The 19,619-nt window shown below is 29.9% G+C and overlaps 2 protein-coding genes and 1 long non-coding RNA gene across 3 annotated transcripts; 1 reads left to right on the top strand and 2 right to left on the bottom strand.

The window, feature by feature from the left end:
* Nucleotides 1-1,895: 1,895 nt before the first annotated feature.
* Nucleotides 1,896-4,141, bottom strand: LOC11437811 (formin-A). Its single transcript, XM_003593830.2, has 4 exons — nt 4,014-4,141; nt 3,096-3,140; nt 2,932-3,010; nt 1,896-2,822 (listed from the first exon to the last, which is right to left on the bottom strand). The coding sequence occupies exons 2-4, from the start codon at nt 3,117-3,119 to the stop codon at nt 2,050-2,052; spliced, it is 876 nt and encodes a 291-aa protein (XP_003593878.1). The 5' UTR covers nt 3,120-3,140; nt 4,014-4,141; the 3' UTR covers nt 1,896-2,049.
* LOC112419187 (uncharacterized) lies at nt 3,788-6,669 on the top strand. The gene is made up of 2 exons (XR_003009337.2): nt 3,788-4,020; nt 6,177-6,669. It is a non-coding gene; the product is annotated as an uncharacterized lncRNA (long non-coding RNA).
* A 168-nt stretch (nt 6,670-6,837) lies between these two features.
* LOC11446109 (CSC1-like protein ERD4) lies at nt 6,838-12,168 on the bottom strand. Its single transcript, XM_003593829.4, has 6 exons — nt 11,450-12,168; nt 10,044-10,186; nt 9,682-9,957; nt 8,441-9,285; nt 7,868-8,123; nt 6,838-7,468 (listed from the first exon to the last, which is right to left on the bottom strand). The coding sequence occupies exons 1-6, from the start codon at nt 11,718-11,720 to the stop codon at nt 7,091-7,093; spliced, it is 2,169 nt and encodes a 722-aa protein (XP_003593877.1). The 5' UTR covers nt 11,721-12,168; the 3' UTR covers nt 6,838-7,090.
* Between the last annotated feature and the right edge of the window lie 7,451 nt (nt 12,169-19,619).

The raw sequence follows: 19,619 nt of genomic DNA, 5'->3' as shown, positions 1-19,619 counted from the left end.
ATTAATGAAGTAATGTATGAAGAATTATTATAATTAATTGATGATGTTTAAGTTGTTAAATGCATTTGATGAATTATATGCTTATTATTATTGAATGTCAAATCTCACATTTTCTGCTTGGAAATGTTGCCTCTACGTGGGTAACTTGCAGGTAATCAAGAATAGCTGTTGAAGTGAGTTGACTTTCTCACGTGTCGTCTTAGGGTCACTCTGATACGTAACGGGATGGAGATTTTGCTTGTTTTCCATGTATTACGTATTTATTATGATTTTGTGTTGAAGATTTGTTTAAACTGGATTTTAACAAGTTGTTAAAGTTGAGGCCGTTGTGCCAACACGATGTTGAATTTAAATGTTTTCCGCTGCATTGAGATTTAAATTGATGACATGAGATGATTGAAATAAATAGTAACTTTACTATAATTGTATTCGAAAGAAGTGTAGCATCCTGTTTTAGTTGTTTACTCTGATTTATGCAAAAAATTTCAAGTTGAGAAAACGGGGTGTTACATTTCTCATACTGAGCTTGCAAAGCTTGATTAGATGATACACTTTTACCTCTTTCTCATTCCTATCAATCAACCTCAATTCATGTGCTTCAAGACTTGCATGTAGTTCCTCTATCTTCATAGAATCTAAGTCTTTAGATTCCTCTAGGGCCACTACAATGTGATCAAATCTTGATGTTAAGGTTATGAGAACTTTTTCCACCTTCATCACATCAGTGACAGTTTCACTATTCCTTGTCATCTGATTTGTAAGATTGAGCACCTTATCAAAGTATTGACTAACAGATTCTTCTTCTTCCATTGTCAACACTTCATACTGTCTTCTCAAAGCTTGAAGTCTCACCTTCTTCAACTTACCATCACCAGAATACAGTTTCTCTATTGCATCCCATGTCTGCTTCGCGCTTTCATAATGCATGGTCTTCTCAAAGATCTCATTGCTTACACTCTATGCATCAAGAACAAAGCTTTTCCATCTTTCTTCTTCATTTCTTTATGTGCTGCTTGTTGTACATCAGTTGCATTCGCTGCCAGTGCTGGTATCCCTTCATTCACAACTTCAAGTACATCCTGGAATCTGAAGATCACATTCATTTTCACGATCCATTGATCAAAGTTCTTGCCTTCAAAGACTGGTAGATGCGCAAGAATATTGTTGTTATGAGTTGCCATATATTCTTCACGAATTTTCTAACAACAATGAACGAACCAGGCTCTGCTATACCAATTTGATGGAGCAATGTATGAAAATTGAATGAAACCAACACTTAAAATTGTGTTCAATTGAAGAAGATGGAATTGAGATTATAGGGTTTCTATAGTTTTGAGAGAGAAAGCGAGATATGAATAAAAGACTTGTGTAATTTTATTGAATGAATTGGAATAACTATTTACAAGAGTAATGAGGTATATACATCAAGTGATGTAACAAAATCTGAAAACAAACTCCTAACAAACTTATTACTTCACATGCAAGTAACTTGATTTAGTTACTTCAAGTGCAAGTTTCTAAACAAACTACTAATCAAAAATAAAGCTAAAACTAACTAAACTGAATTACTAAACCAATAAACATTTATGATAATCTTAAATAAACTTCAAATCTACTATCATAAAAAAAAACATTTATAATAATCTTAAATAAACTTCGCAAAAAATTTGATTTTTTTTTGTTATTTCAATGCATCTTTGGATTACTCTAACTCCATTGTATAAATATTATTAAACATAAATGATTATACTATAACATTAGAAATGTGTAAAAATTATATTAGAGGTAAACTAGTAGTAGCATAATCAAATGGAAATGGGGTAACATAATTGGATAATATCGAAATAAAAAGATAGTATCCAAAAGATGTCTTAACCAAAGTAGCATATATAATCAAATGAAAATGGGATAACATAATTGGATAATATCGAAATAAAAAGAAGGTAGTATCCAAAATATGTCTTAAAAGTAGATACCAAGACCGAAAAAAATAGTCTGAAAAGTAAACCATAGTAAGTTCTTGTAGCCAACAACTTTGACATACTTCATCTACATAGTATAGCGATAATTGTCAGCATAACTGTTGTAGTGGATCATGGGATTGGGTCTTGACATTGGCATCCTTGAACCATAATGTCCATAATCCGGTCCCATGAGATGACCATATCCATTGTAACCATGTGGTCCCATGGGATGACTATATCCATTGTAACCATGTAGAGGCCCTGATCCTGGATACATTTGTGGTGGTATTGCATATCCAGCATGTTGAGGTTGGTACCAAGGCATTGGTGGTGGACGATATCCTGAGAATGGTTGATACCCTGACATTGGTGGTGAGAATGGTCGGTACCCTGACATTGGTGGTGGCGGTGGTCGATATCCAGCAAACGGTGGTTGGGGTCCGGGTTGATATCCAGCAAATGGTGGTGGGGGTGCGCGATGGTTTCCAGCAGTCGGTGGTGGTTGCGCGTGTTGGTGTCCAGCAGCCGGTCGTGGTTGTGCATGTTGATTACGAAAATCAAACATGTTATTTTGGTCATGCATTTTGTTGCTCCTTTGATTGTGATGTGTCTTATGATTATGACCATAAACTTGTTTGGCTTCATACTCCTCCTCAGTGTCACTACTCTCATGACACCGACGAGAATGATGCTTCTTTTTTGCATGAGAACCAGCTCCTTTTTCCTTTGGTTCTTGTAACGAACAAAGTTGTGCTTTTCTACCTATCTTTCGAAGAAGTTTAATTAGCATCATGGGATTTACATTACCAACAACTATTACCTTCCCTTGCTTTGGATCAACAGAAATAGTTTTCACTCCTGATTATAATTTTTACAATTTAATGAAAAAAATTAAAATATTAGAAAAGGCTAGACCAAAAAGAAATTAAAATATTAATTTTGAAAGAACTAAGAAAAATATATATACCCTTTAGTTCTTGTAACGTTTTCTTCACATCCGAATGACAACCATTTGTGCACCCAAAATCAACTTTCAAAGTACAAATCTGATTGTATGCAAGGTATGAAAATAGTTAATAATAAACATGAATCTTTGTATGGACAAAGTAAAAAGTGAAAATATTTGCTTACAGGAAGTTCAGCAGTGTTCTTCATTAGCTGTTGTGGTGGGATCGTCTGCGAAAATGAGTCACCATAAATTTGAACACTTTATTTAGTCGTACACACAAAAAATACACATGATATAATCATTTTAAAATTATAGTGATTATTTAATTATTATTTTTCTACTTTTTTTTCTTTTTATGTCTAACTAAATAAAGTGTTTAAACATTTTTCTAGCTCAAGATATACACCTTTTAGACATCTTCAAAATATCACAGAACAAATATTAAACTACAAAACTTATTATGATATTTTAAGTTAGCTTTCGAATTCAATTGGTTTCACTCAAAAATGAGTTGTCTAAATCTCTGTCTTCATACAACAATTGATCTGTTTCATTTAACTTATTATTTTTGTTTTTTGAGTGTTACTCACCCATCCTTCGTGGTTCAGATAATAGCCAAAAGCAAAGGTTGAATGAAATAACACTAACAAATCTAGAGGAGGTGCTATTTCTAAAAAAAGGGGGGTGTAGTAAAATAGCTATCTCGTTTGGGCCTTAAAAGAGTTGAACCCAATTATTCATTCATCTTCGACCTAAGGGAACCTCTTTTTTGCACCCCCCACTAATTCAAAGAAATCCGTAAGCCATTTACCCATCCAAACCCAAAAAAGTCATATATTTTTTTAATTTACCGAGAGAAAAATGATGTTTCATACAATCAGAATGGTAAATTTGAAGAGGTAGGATTTGTAAGAAAACAATAAGAGTAAAAGGAGTTACGGCAAACAATTCATACCTAAATCTTAAACATAAAACAATACTCTAAAATAGCACACATAAAAAGGAGCAGACAAAATTTATGCAAGAACAACAAAAGGAGCACACAAATGCATCAAGGCAAAAAGTCTAATTCATTGAAATATTTGGAGAAGAAGTCGTACCTATTTCGTAAGTTTTCTCGACTCCTTTTCTCTTGTTTTTTCTCCCCTCTACCACTTTTCCAAACCCTTTATTTATAGAGGTGCATTAGGTTTAAGTTTAGGAGATGATAATTCATATTATTACAAACTAGGATAAATCAAAATATATATTTTTCTTCCTTAGTTATATAAAAGAAAATATTTTTCTTCCTTTGAAAACTTTTCTTGATGAGATAAATCTTCTAAGAAAATATTTCTTATTTAGATTCAGATAAATTTTTGCCATATAAAAAACCGATTTTTTAATATATTTTGAAAAAAATAGTGACGATTTCCCATATACATCTCTGTATCTGAATTTTCCATATATATTATTACCTTTAATGTTTTGAGAATTGATATCAATTGATGGGAATAATTAACACTTTAACAGTCATATTCTGTTTTGTCCAAAAAATATCATAAATGGATTATGTAGTTTTTTTCTATAAAAACTTCCAATTATGTCTCATATTATTTTTTATTTTTTTGAGAGAAATTATTATTATTATTATTATTATCATCATCATCATCATCATCATCATCATCTTGCTAGCAAAAGGTTGGATACTAAGGTACCATTTTTTTTTTTTGAAAGAGGGTGTCATTTCTTTGTTGCTTTTTTTTTTGTGGTGTCCAATGTTCGAACTTTAGACCTTGCATATATTATGCATTGTCCTTATCAACTGAGCTATGCTCAAGGAAACTTTCTTTAGTGCGTTTAATAATATATCTATTGCATTTGGTTATACTTTTTTTATAATATACCAAAATTCAAATAGTTTTGGAAAATAAATCAAAATAAGTTATATTTATTGTGCATGATATTCTTCCTATTATTGTGGAAATTATTCATAAATACTTCTTGAAAATATTTCTTATTTAGATTTTCTTTTAACAAAAAATTCTGATTTAGATTAGATTTAAATAAATAGTTGCACTGCAAAAAATACTTTTATAAAATTTATAAAAAATAAAATAATTTTTTTAAATAATTGTTAATATACAAAGTCGATTATAATATTGTTTTGAAAAAATATATGATTATTTCCCATATACTCATATCTTTTTTATGATTTTCACACGCTTAATTTTTTTTAAAGGACGATGTTTTATACTTTTAAGTTTAAAAATTGATTGAAAATTGTGAATATTAAGATAACAGTGATATTTAATGAAATTATAAATTGAGTTTTTCTATCATGTGTAAATTTACACGGATTAAAAAATTTAAAAGAGAAATGGTATTGTTGGGATTACAATCATACCTTGTTTTGTTGGAAAAACATCATAAATTGATTTTGTAATTTATTATGTCTCTTGTTAGTCAATGATTGTGTAACTAGCAACAATGAATTGATTCAAGTAAGGAGTTTGAGCCCTTGAGCAAGGTGTCGAGGGTTTAATTTCGACTGAGATCAGTTACTGCTAAACAATGGTAAAAAAAAACTTTGTACCAATAACAAAGGAAAAAAAATAGTCATTATAAATTTTTTTAATATTTGATTTTTATGAATTAAGGAGATTACAACAAGACAAAAACTAATTTAGGGATACTCATCCGATTACATTAAACCGAAGCTTAATAATGCTGCTTGTATTTGTGTGGTGCTCAAAAACGAAGGTTGGGGATACAAAAATCATTTATTCGCGGTCCTTCTAGTGATGTTGCATTTTGCAATTGAAAATGGATTCAAAGTTGGGGACAAGTTTAGCTTCATTTTTATGAACGTTGGCTCCAACAATAGTGATTTCTTAGGGAAGTGAGAAACCACAAAGTTTTTAATTTAGCAATATTAGAGAGAGAGGAAAGGGTTATGATTTGAATTTGTAGAAGATTCACCTTTGTTTAAGGTCACTTGGAATAATTTAGTTTCATTGAAGATTCACCGTTGCATGGAGATTACTAAACGATCGCCTTTCAACCGAGTTGAATTTAATTTAGAGAGGGGTGCAAAATTTAGTATCAATTTTGTGTGTGGACGGTTGTAATTTGAAGGAAACAATACTTTATTTAATTTTCATTGTCATGTGGCCAAATAATTATGTATGGATGTTCTATCTTGATTAGAAATCAATGGTGTGTTAACAAACGACATTTTTTGTCATGTTGAGCCATTAACAGGTTTGGTTTATCATGTATAGGACGTAAAGGAATTCATTCGATTTGGTTATCTTATACGTGGTCAATTTAGAAGCATCGTAACAATGTGGTTTTCGGTAATCAGGATGGCTTATTAGGTTCACCTTTTGATGATATGATTAAACTTCTGGTGTGGCCATAGATCAAGTTTAATGATAAGGCATTTTCTTATGACTACTATCAATGGAGCACTCAATCACTCATATTTGAAGTATTTTTTTTGTCGGTTAATTTCATTTATTTTTCGGTTTGAAGACATCGTTATTTTGATGCATTTTATGTAATCATTGACGGTAGTTTTTTTTTTTTTTTTATCGTAACATGTTATGGTTTTATTTTTAGTCATGCTATGGAATGTTGCAGACAAATTCCTGTTATGAAATGGTGCAGACAAATTCCATTTTCTTAGACATTTTTTCTCAACCAATTTGGGTCTTATGTAGTTCTGAAATGTTGAAAACCTAATTATCAATGCAGTTTGAATTTCTTAACTTAGGTTACGTCCTAATTTTCACATCATGTTGTAGTTATTTCATCTACTAAATTTATCAAATGAAAATGTGAAACTTATGGAAAAAGCAATATACTTATGCAGGAATTGTCCCATTTTGTTGTGTGTGTGTGTATATATATATTATACCCAAAAAAAAAGGAAAAATCATCTGAGTCAAGTTCAGAAGGAAACTTTGAAATATAGAGAACATGAAAACACTTCACAACCATTACACAACCATTACAAGCATAATGACATTCACAAACACTATATAATAGTAGTATTACCAAACCAACAAATCTCACCTTGCATAAATGACATTCACAAACAGTCCCTGATTCCTAAATCTTGTTATCAACAATTAATAATAAAATAAAATATCTAAAAGCATATTACTAAATGACTGCTATAACTAAAACTACATCAAACAAATGATGTTTGTCTCGAAACTTCAGACCGCGCGTCTTCAAACTGGTCGTCATCAATCTTCTCAGAACTCAAGCTTAGTGGAATGAAAGACCTATAAATCAATTCCATGTTTGGAACTTCCTTGACTTCTGAAGCTGCAACCTCAAGCGCCTGATGTTGAAAAGATGGATAAAACTTCTTTGAACATATGAAACCAAATAATACCGTCAATATGGGAAGAGGAATCAACAATGGTGCATAGACGAATTGCTGCACCCCAAAGTAACCAAACATGGTTACTTGGTACAATACCATAGATGCTAGTATACGGTTGTTTATGTGAGGCCACATTCTTCCATAACTTTCATATCTTGGTACATACACTTTCAGTGCCTGTTGATACATTACAAAATAGTACATCAATGATTAGTAATTAGTATGACAATCTTTATGGAAAAAATGCATCGATGAATTTTGTGTATTGTAGTAACAATCATTTCCTTCCATTGTTGCAAATCTCTAGTAAACAAGTTATTGTGTATTTGTGCGTTGACAAAAATTGATTATGGCTAAAAGCGAGTTGAATGCAATATATTTTATGTTTGAATTCATTCATATAAAAGTGAGGTGAACAATAAATTTGAGGTTAAAAATCAAATATAGAGGCAAAAAGCTCCAAATTTTAGCTTCAAGTTAGAATCAATTATGGAGGCAAAACAAATTTCTTCAATGAAAAAGTGCTCCTAAAAGACATAGGACAGGGTTCGTAAGAAAAAATGTACGGTAATTTACCTGATTTCGTAGTACGAGCCATCCTAGGCCGAAATATAGAGCACCAAATGGGATGATAAGAGGAGCAATACAAGAGTAACATAAAACAATTGTGACAATCAGCATGTCAGCGGGGATTCTTGTTGCATAACCAAGATCTCCAGGAGCCCAAGCTTCTTTCAACTCAGCTTCAGTCTTGCAAAGAAACTTTTTCTTCAAGTTGTAGATAATTAGAGGAACTAATCGGGACAGCTCAAGGCCATATCCAACGAAAAATCTAAAACAAAAAAAAACAAGAAAAATCAGTTCATATGTGATGTGTCAACCTTTTATATTTAAAAACAAAGGTGAAATATTTTTTAATTAATGTCTAGTAGGTAGGAATAGTCCAAAATTAGAAATTGACACAAAATCATATGAGAAAATAATTGTTACATATAAGAACATCAACAAAATAGGAAAGTGGTTATTTTCTTATTCATATGTCTAGCAGGAAAGTGGATGTGAAGCTTTAACATAATCATCGACATGAAATATTATCGTTATGGATAGGTAAGTGAACAAAAACAAGTTGAAATTAGGATGCTATCTTACTTCAATGCGACGAAGGTCAAGAAAAAAGTAGCTCTGCCTGGGAGACTTTCAGCTAGCACGGGCACAATATCTTTTGGTTTGTTCTGAATTCTCTTGAATGTGTCGAACAAGGTTCCACTTAAAGTAACTCCAATGAAAACGTTCAGCACCGTAAAATAAAAATACTTTCCAGAAGCTGCCCTGGCCGCATGGCTTTCAGTTGGAATGCCTTCTAATTTAGACAAAAACATAAGCAACTTGGGTAGCATAGCCAAGAAAATGATCAGTGCAAGTTGAGGGAGATAAGCTTCCAACACTGTCTTCAAAGTTATAATCTTCACTATTGGCTTTATGAATGGGAGAAGTTTCTCCAAACTCTTCAAAGTTGTAAATGCAGATACAAATGTGATGGGAACCATGTAAAAGAATATGGCGAGTGTAACAATGAAATACACCAAGTACTGCCTCAGTTCTCTTTGAAAATACTTGATTTTCAAATTAGGCCATAGTAGTTGACAGGGTTCAGGAGCACCGAAAACTGACCAATGATCAACCACTTGTGCATGTAAACTCTGAGCTGCAGATGCTGCAATCACCCTGTTTGAGAAAAAGACAATAGCAGCATTCTGTTGCTTTTCTCTGAGAGTAACCTTTTGCTCGGATTCCAATTTCGCAACCAATTCATTAATCTTTTCATTGCAGTACTCTATGCTATCCACCTTTTTACCAATAAGTCCAAGGCAGCCAGTCTTGTTGGTTGGTCTTGTGCCTTCTGGCTTGGCAGTTGTTTTTGAACCTGCGTATACTACTTCGGCACGGGCAAGCTTCTTCTTATACCCTTCCAACTCCTCCCAAATCTTGTTCACCTGTCAGTAATATATATGTAGGAATTAAATTATATTTATACTATGGGAAAGACCGGAAGATTACTAGCAGAAAGACAGACACTGATGTGCCCATCTATCCGCTTTTTCTATTGTGCTATTGATAGTTAACTTTGAAATTATTTTTATATAATGATATAGATTATATATTGTAACATTCACAATCAAAAAACAATAGGAAGAGTATCACAGACAAATTATATATTTAGATTACATGGACAAAAATGACAAATCAATAGTAATTCTGCACACTTTTAGATTCCTAAATTCCACAACGATCAGAAATTGGAAATACATGTTCCAATGTAAGGCAGTGAATCAGAAATAGTGAATGTGATTCAGAGGGTATCGAGAAAGGTAATCAAATGAAAACCATACCTTTTTGTTGTCTGTTATAATCATAGATCTGTAAAATGTCTCGGGATATATGGCTTTAAAATAAGAGTCAACCTGTTCCTTCCTAGTTTGACCGTCAAGAACAGGAGGGATGTCTCTCACAACTATCGCAAACTGTTCAGGCTTTACATCAATAGACTTGAAAGCTTTCGTTCGCAGCCATGACACATGTTTATAAGCCTTCCATAAGAGGAACAACGAAACAAGCGAAACAAAATAGCAGGCGATAAAAAATGCCCACAACCTTACACTCTTTGCCTACACATACAAGAACTAGTTTAATAAAAAGGAAAAATTATCATAATACTATGTTATACAAAAATGGTAAGGAATACTGATCTTACTGTGATGTTTCCCATCGATAACTGGTCAAGTTCATTGAAAGTCCCTTCGCTAGTTGTTAGTTTCTTTCCAGCACCACCAGTTACAGCAATAGGCAGAAGAACCGGTAGCAGAATAATGCCGCATATAACTAGGATACTGAATACTGGCAGAGAGCATGAAAAATAATAATTAAAAACTGAAAACACAATTTGTCTCTCATCTGACAAGCATGTCAACAAACAATTGAAAATTATGAAAAGTTATAACCAAATAAATGCATGTGAGAACACATTTTGAAAGAGTAATCACAAAATACAAGCCACAAAGTGTCTACATATGTTGAGAGGAATAGAAGTGAATGATTTCACTCTTTCAGAATTGAGATAAACAAAAACATGAACAAAGTTGCAAGAGAGTACACTGATTTGATGTTCACAAAATAAATCTAGAAGCACTCTGAAAGCAACTGAATAACACACATACATCTTAATGTTATTCAAAATATTCTCCTGGTTTCCTCTATGACCAGCATAACAAGTAGAACCGGGAATATACATTTCATATGACTTATGCTTGAGATTTAATGTGTTAAATCATTGCACCACAATTTTCGTAAAACTGATTCCTAAGGATTCATATTCCTCAAGAGTCCAATTTGATTATTTCATAATAGTATGCAATGTTCACCAGGAACTACTCTTTTGGTTTAGAAACTGTCTACACTAGATAGCGAAGCTTATCATTTCAACACAATATTTTATTCTCCATTTTACAGACTGAAAACTTCCACTGACCAGAAAAAGTTCTAAAATAGTAAAATGATAATCTATATGCTAACAGTAGAAGTAATTTTTTTTCTCTCTTTAATACACTCATATAACATGAGCACACCCTTAGCTTTCTTTCTTACTTTACAGATAAACTCAACATAGAGTAGCCTTTTTCTTAACATGGTTAAACTAGTACAACTTTTTATATAATAATATGATGAACTCATAGCAGTTAAAAAATTACAAAGATCTAACAGATTCTGTGGCTGATAAACTTTTCAATAAACCCTTATTGAGAAAGAAATATTAAAATAATCTCTCAATAGCTATGAGTTTAAAATTTTCATTTTTTTTCAAAAGCTTTCTTTGTTTAATCTTCTTCATAAGCATAAAGTCTATAGATATTGTTTCATAAATGAAAAACTGTGACTTTTTTAATTTACAAGCCAGACTACTCCTAATAGTCAAATTTAATGTTCATCTCAACATATCTTAACTTACTCTTAATCGGAATCAATTTTACAAAATCAATTCATTAAAAATCAAATTTTGTCGTTGCAAAACCGGAAGAAAAAAAAAAACACAACCAACAACCAGAATAAGAGCATAAATACAGACCAAAAAAACAAGGTACATAAAAAGGAGAAAGAACAAACCAGTGCTGAGAAAGACAAAGAAAACAGCAGTATCAAGACCAGACATAGCAATAACATCTTGTTCAGAAGAAGAAAAAGCTTCCTTAATCCAAGAGAAAGGATTACGTGTCTTAGAACCACCTTCAAATGGATCTAAACCCTTCAAGATCCTATTAGGATAGTACACCACATTGTTCCCAGGTTTACTTTGTAACAAAGCAAACAAAATCATCAAAACTAAAAATATCACAAATGAAGTACCAAGAGAGGTACAAAACGAAGAAAAATCCATCTGGGTTTTTCTCTATTCAATCAAAACAAGTAAAGATTGAAACTTTTCAGTGCTTAGAGTACATTTATCCAAAAGGGTAACGTTGGAATTGGAATTAAATTGATATTATGGAAACAGTTACATAAAAAAAAGGAAAAAAAGGGTTTTTTTTGTTATGTGTTGTGTGTGTGTGAAGTAAATGGTAATGAGTAATGAGGGAAGATGAAAATGGAAAGATATGTTAAGGGTTGTGATTAAATAAGATAAAGTGGTCGTTGTTGTGTGTAGGGTAGGTTTGGTTTTTGGGTTTCTTTGTTATGGAGTATTTCAATTCAATTAATGCAAAGTTAGGAATTTTTTTTGGGAAAAATGTAAAAATCTTTGTTTTGAGTTTGAAGAATGTGATGTGATGATGCGTGGGAGGAACGAGTAAGGGGAGTGTTTGTGTGTGTGTGTGTGAGAGCGGGATTGATGGAAAACGGTGATGCAGAGGAAAGAGAAATAGCTGTTGGAAAAGGACAAAACTTTTCCCATGTTATAAGAAACACTACACATGACAAATATGCCCCTAATCTAACTTTTAGTACCCTTATTACCCCCTTATTAAATACATTATGTGCTTCTTTTATCATAGCGTTACACAAGCTTGTTTGCGAGTTTAGAGAAAAAGGTACTAGATGGATTTGAAGGAAGAAAAAAAATAAAAGTGAAAGAAATATATGACATTGAGAAAAAAAGGTTTAGGATTAATTTTTTTTATAATACAAAATCTTTTTTATTTGATGAAACTCAAAAATTGTTTAGATGAGAGTTTTTGAGGATTTGCATGAAATTTAATTTATGTGGTTTTTTTAGGGAATGAAATTTAATTTACATAATTATAATATTCTTAAAATTTAAAAATATATTAATCATAAGTATTAATTTATCATTCTCAAAAAAATTACTCCTTAAAGAAAGTGAAGGATTTTGCCATTTTTTCCTATATTTCCAACCCTCCAAAGTTTTTCATTCCCTCCTATCCAACCTTCTAAACAAAGCCTTAATCTAATGTTTAGAATCAATTGCACAATAAAGTTGGGTATATGGGTGTTTAGAACCAACGTGAATAAATGAGAAATTTAGAGTTCAAATTTCGATTTCAACATACAGCAATATATCTGTCAACTGAATTATCTTCACGGAGACAAACAAGAGATGAGTTTTATTCCTAAGCATTTTTAAAAAATGTTTGGTTAATATTTATATATTCATGTTGACCATTATAGTATGAAGGTTAATGAGTAGTTACATAAACCCAACATTCATGTTATGAATGTCTCGAGAATTGATTCTAACAAATTGATTGGTTAATATTTATATATTCATGTGAACCATTATAATATTAGAAAAGAGAATGGGTTTGGGTTTCTGTCATCAATCCATTCATAATTAATTTTGTCTCGATTGCTCAAAAAAAAAAATTGTCTCGAGAATTGATCCTAATTTTTTTAATGTAAACTGTTATGTTATTATTTTTTTCGAATTCGAACTCTAAACCTTTAACTTCTTTAATCCTTCATTTTTAACTTCTTTAATCCTTCATTTATATATTCATGAATTGATTATTTTTAAAGTTAGAAAATTTAGATTTGATTTATATATTTAAATTTATTTTTCAACTCACTTTTATATAAATGGTTCAACTCACTTTTATATAAATGTATCCAAACGTGATACATTTTACTTTCATCTCAATTTTATTCGTAATCAATTTTACACAATCAATTATCTCAAAATCAATTTTTATTTCCGATAACCAAACATAGAGTAGGTTTTTTGCATTATGGAATGTTTGAATAAAATAGAAGCCGTTCCGAATTTCTTTTGATGGATAAAAACCGATTTTCTTTTGATGGATAACAAAACAAATAGTTTTGAAGGATAACAAATATGGAATGTTTGAATAAAATAGAAGTCGTTCCGACTTTCTTTTGAAGGATAACAAATATGGAATGGTTAAATTTCCTTAAAAAAACGGTTAAATTTCATACCAAAGAAGAGGGTTAACTTTGACAGTTAAATATTCGATATTTTGTCTTTTTTAACACATGATATTTTGTGTTTTTTGTTTTTTTACCTTTTATAGGTGCTGCTACTGTTAATAGCTTTTCTGATTGCAGCAAGCCAGCACTTTCACTGATTTGTTGTTTTGTTTTACTCATTTTGGTATTAAGACTAAGCTCATGTGTTGTTTAGGTTTAATTAGTATTAAGTAATAATTAGTGGTAACGTGTTATGTTTTTTTGGTATGTTTTTTTTTTTTTGGTAGATATTGGTATGTTTATTCTATTCTATATGCTGTCGAGTACGAAAGCAATCATTCAAAGCATAACACTCCTTCATGACAAAAAAAAGCATCACACTCCAGCGCACGAAGTTGACATAATAGTTGGCTATATTTATTTGGGGTTAATAGGTCTTTACCCCTGTAATATAGGGTACTTTTGGTTTTGTTTCTGTAAAAAAGAAATTTAGATTCCGTTCTTGTAAAATGAAGATTCTTCACGATTGTCCCCTAAGCCCATTGACTCAGCAGAATCTCTGAGGTGGCACTTACGTGGCTTTTTCTTTTTATTTTTCATTTTTTTTTGCTTGCCACACGTAAAAAATAGTTTACACGTCATTTATATTTAAAAAAATTTATAAAAAAAAAACAAAAATATATTTTTAAAAAAATATGAAAATTAATATTCAAAATTTGAAAAAAAAAATTTAACTTAAAAAAATCGAAAAAAAAACTTTTTTTTTCAAAAATTAAAAAACATTCAGATTCTTTTAGAAATAAAAAAGTATTTTAATTTTTTCTAAAAAAAAATTCTGGAAAATATTAAATTTTTAAAAATCTGGATATAAATGTTTTTAAATTCCAATTATATAATCTGAAAAAAAAAATCTATTTTATTTAAATTTTTAAAATCTTAACTTCAGATTTTTATTGAAAATTTTAAATTTAGAAAAAATTCAGATTTTTTTATAAAATCTTGTTCCAGAATTTAAATCAAAATCTTAATTTCCTGAAAAAAAAATTATTTTGAAAAAGCTTGTTTAGACTTTTTATTCCATAATTTTTATATTGAAAAGAAATCTGAACTTTTTTAATTTCAAATATATTTTCTAGTTTTTTTATTTTGAAAATTAAGTTCCAGATTTTTTTATTTTTTGAGAAAAAAAAATCTGAACTTTTTATTTTGAATTTATTTTTTTTCAAATTTTCTAAAATTAACTTTCAGATTTTTTTAATTATATTTTATTTTTTTGGGTTTTTTTAATTAAATATGATGTGTTAAATGAATTATACATGTGGCCAATAAAAAATAAAAAAGAAATATCCACATCAGCGCCACATAAGAGATTCTGCTGAGTCATAGGGGTCAGGGGACAATCATTAAGAATCTTTATTTTACAAGGACGGAATCTAAAAAAAAAAAAAAATTTACAGGAGGCAAAACCAAAAGTACCCTATATTACAGGGGATAAAGCTCTATTAACCCATTTACTTGTATTATATTATATTAATTAATTCTAATATGGAATTAAATTTGAAATTTATTTGTTAGTATGCATAAGTTCTACCGGAAACTCTCATCCAGGTTGCTATATATGGGAGTCAAAGCTTTTTAATATAAAATATCACCATCAAGCAGACATTTAACGACTTCTATATACACTAGTATTTTAGTCGAGTATAAATAGTCAATAATTTGAAATAATGTCACATTTTTTTCATTTTAATTATCTTTTATAATAATTTAAATTTTAGATTAATTTTACTTTATATATCTAACTTTTTTACCCCTCAAAAAAAAATATCTAACTTTTTTAGGTTTAAATAAGAATGCTTTATTTAATTATCATTGTGCACGTGGTCGATGCATGACCAAGTTATTATACTTGAAGCAAGGAAATTCAGAAGTTGGATCTCTCATGTTGATTTGAAAAAACATTCGTTGTAACAAATCAACTTCTTAAATTGATCAATACCTCAAAAAGATTTAACTTAAGAGAGAAAGTTAACCTCTTCACGTGTTATCACTTATCATGGCTCAATCTTAGAGAAAATCCAGAGATGTTTTTATCTCCATTCTATTATCAAATATTACACGATTTACACCAACAATTGAGAAAGAAAAAGAAAAATTAATTTCCTAAAAAAAAAAAAAACTTAATGTCTGTTTGCACGGCATGAAACGCACGTTGAATTGAATGGTTTTTGACGCGGTTGTATACACACGATTAATGTCACATTATCATATTCAAAGTTGAATCAAATTATTATTACTTTTTTCTAAGAAAGCTACATTGTTATTGCCAAAGTGTTTGTGACTAAAGAATTATATCAAAAGCATAATGTTAAATGTATTAGGAGTAATAAACAAGTAAAGAGAGTCTAATTTAGACAAAAGTGTTCCTCTATAATAAAATAATGTTTATTTTATTAGTATATGCAAGGTTTAGGATTCAAAACTCGTTCACCACAAAAAATAAAAATAAAAAAAAAAATCTTAATATATCTTGAAGTTTGGTTAAGTACTAGTACCTTGTAAGAAAAAAATTGTTTAAAATAAATGAATATAAAATTATGACATGATATTGAATGATATGAAAAATGGTATACATCTAATCAAATTTTATGGGTATCCCTGTGTTCATCTTTAATTTGTTATTGATTTTCTATTTGAAAAGAGACTTATTTTTAAATGAGAGACTAATTTTATGTTTAAAAAAATATTATTAATGTGAAGTATTGCCTAAAATTTGTCAATAACTTATTTTCGTTAGAGAACTAATAGGAACAACATCTTCATTGAAATCTCACCATCCTAATATTTTCGTTAGTGAGCTTACAAGAAACTTAAAACTCTCAACATCAAAAATCCTAAAGGTCGAACAAGAGAAACTAAGAATCTTTATTCATAGGTGTTGGTTTAATTTGATCAAGTATCCGTGTCTTTGTAATAAGAGAAAAATACTCTATTATATTTTTAATTGAATAATTTCGTATAAGATCAAGTATCCTAGATAACTAATTGTAGAAGCACACATCTATTCAACATTTGGTTTTGAATCAAATAGCAATTTCCCGTCCTTTTGAATTATGTATACATTTACATATAATTAATTTAAAGCATCAGTTTTTTTGTTGTAGAAGTTATATAATTAGACATTAAATTGGTTTAAATTAAAAATAGTGAGAGAAATCTTTGCAGTGTGCCACATTAGTACAATACTTCCATGAGAACAATGCAAGCTTAGATTATGTGAAGTGAAAAGGTGTTCTAAATCATAGAAAGTGGAATGTAAGGAAAACCAGAGAGTGTCCAATTGTTCCCTCACTCTTCACTTCTCTTTGACTCATGTGGTAGTCACAAATTAGTGATTTTTGACACAATCCTTAACTATTGTTTATTCTCACCGTTTATTATGTTTCTATTAATTCAACTATGAAATTCTACAGGCCATTGGTAAGATAGAGAGTTGAGAGATATAGAGAATAATGTCCCTAAAATATAATAGAGAAGGGTAAAGGAAATTATCCAAGTTACACATAGTAGTTTGCTTAGGATCCTTGAAAAAGAAGTAGTTTGCTTACGGAAAACACTAAATAAATTTATATAATATAACATAAAATTTGTTGCAAGTCAAGCTTAAGACAATTCATTAAGAAAAATGATTCAACCAAAATAAATTAAAACCATTAACTACAATCTCTATATTTCTAAATCTAGCTTTCTAAAAAAATTGATATCTAACTATCTATCTGCTATATATAAAGTAAACTTGAGTTATTTGTAGGCTTTAACTATACCTATGTGTAAGCTATTTTTTTAAAATAAATAATTGTGTAAGCTATTTGTTTTTAAGATTGAGAAATTATTGAAATTAAAGATGGATAGATTGAATTTCATTTGAATAATCAGTCTATGATGGAAAACAAATTGGCCCTTCTTCCTATCAGTATCAAAGAACCTGTTATATATGAGGATTCATCAATCTTTGAAAAGGAAACTCCTTGTGAGTATTTAAGGAATAAGAAGTCTAAACTTAAATTCATTAGTAGGTCTCTTTGGAGAAATCCAATCAATGTTCTATTGAGGTGGTGTTGTTCAAAACCAAGATTGTGAGACAATTTACGTGCACGAAATCAATTTGGGGATATTTCAAGATTGTTTTTTCAATATTTTACTGTCTTTCACTATCATCCATTGGAGGTATCTAATGGTTGATTCATTAGATTGAGAGGCTTAAGTAGAGATGACAGAGGGAGAGGATCCCCTGACTTTTTTTCCTCACTCTATCTCTTCAATAAAATTGATGGGTCTTATGTCTTCCACTCTTTCTTATGTTTTGAACACTCAAGAAATCTTTTTTTTTTTTTATCAGATTTGTTCTTCTATTTTGTACTTTAAATTTTTAACAATATTAGTGATCTTATTTTGTTTATTATCCTATATAAGTTTGCAAAATCCCATGCACTTCTCCATATTTTACAACTACGCCCATTTTGTGTGTGCTCCTTCCTTTCCCAAATTTTTCAACTTCTTAATATTTCAATGATTTTGTTTTAAAAAAAAAATATGCGACAATCATTTTGTTGCTTCACTAATCTTTCAACTACCTTTTTCTTTTTTCATATTCAATAATTATTTACCACTCTCTCACTCAATATGGTATAATTTAAATTAATAAATTGATGAGTTACAAGTGTTTTTAATTGTTTATTATCCTATTGACTTAACATACCAAAAAATAAGAATGAAATAAATAAGAAAATGGTAAACCAAAAAATATGCTAAAAAAACAATACCAATACTAAATAAAAGTTAAAGAGAAAAATATAAAAGAAATCATTGTATCAAAACATGAATTGGATTTTCAATAAATATGAGAGAAAAAGAAACAAAACTTCTAAAGATGAATCCCATTCTGAATGCTTATTTCAATTGTTTCTATGAACAATATTGACAGAAAACATGAATACCTCTAGCTTTGTTCGAAAAGAATAAATGATACCAAAAGAAAAAGCAAAAACACTTACGATTGCACAAATTTTTTTTTATATGATTACACTAATATGATAAAATATTAAATATAATACAACTCTTCAAACTTATGAAATATGAACAAGAACCACCAAGAACTATATTAATTGTCCTAAAAATATTTTAACAAATATGAATTCTCATATAATTTCTAAACAACTCTCTTATATTTAATATTAAACATAACGATATCAATCATTTAACTTTATGTGAATATGCTTATCATAATTATTATTTTCTCATTTGTAAAAATATTTTAAGTATGTATTATAATCAAACTCGAGCAACGCACGTGTTATATACCTAATCATTATAAAGAGAGACGTCATATCTCACCTAACACCTTAGGACATGTATATAAGTTTCACATAAATGTGAAATTTAACTACTCACATTCAAATCTAGTAATTTATACACTATTTTTCTACGCTCATTCAACACTTATTTTACTTGCATCTTTCTCATTTTATCCCATATCAACTTATTAAATTTGTCGTATTACCTATTCTTATTTCTTTCTTTCTCAAAACACATACCCTCGCCAAAATTTAAAGTTTATTATTCAAAGGACATTGTGGTAGTTTCTCATAAATACAGATAAATTCCGTTATTTCAGTTGTGGTCTAGCATCCTCCTACAGTTGTACTTGGATGCCTGTCAATCAATTTTATTCAAATTTTGTTGCTGACGTGGATAGCTTTGAACTAGACAGCGTGGATATACCGTATACGATATTTAGCATACACGTGTTAGCTGGCATACGGGACAAGTAGCTTGTGAAAGTGTTGCCGACAGTGTGACAAGACAAAAGAGGAAATGTTACATGACCCCACACATT

Source organism: Medicago truncatula, chromosome 2 (assembly GCF_003473485.1).
Source record: "Medicago truncatula cultivar Jemalong A17 chromosome 2, MtrunA17r5.0-ANR, whole genome shotgun sequence".
Taxonomy (NCBI): domain Eukaryota; kingdom Viridiplantae; phylum Streptophyta; class Magnoliopsida; order Fabales; family Fabaceae; genus Medicago; species Medicago truncatula.
The sequence above is the reverse complement of the archived record's forward strand: the minus strand, read 5'-3'. Positions and strand labels throughout refer to the sequence as shown.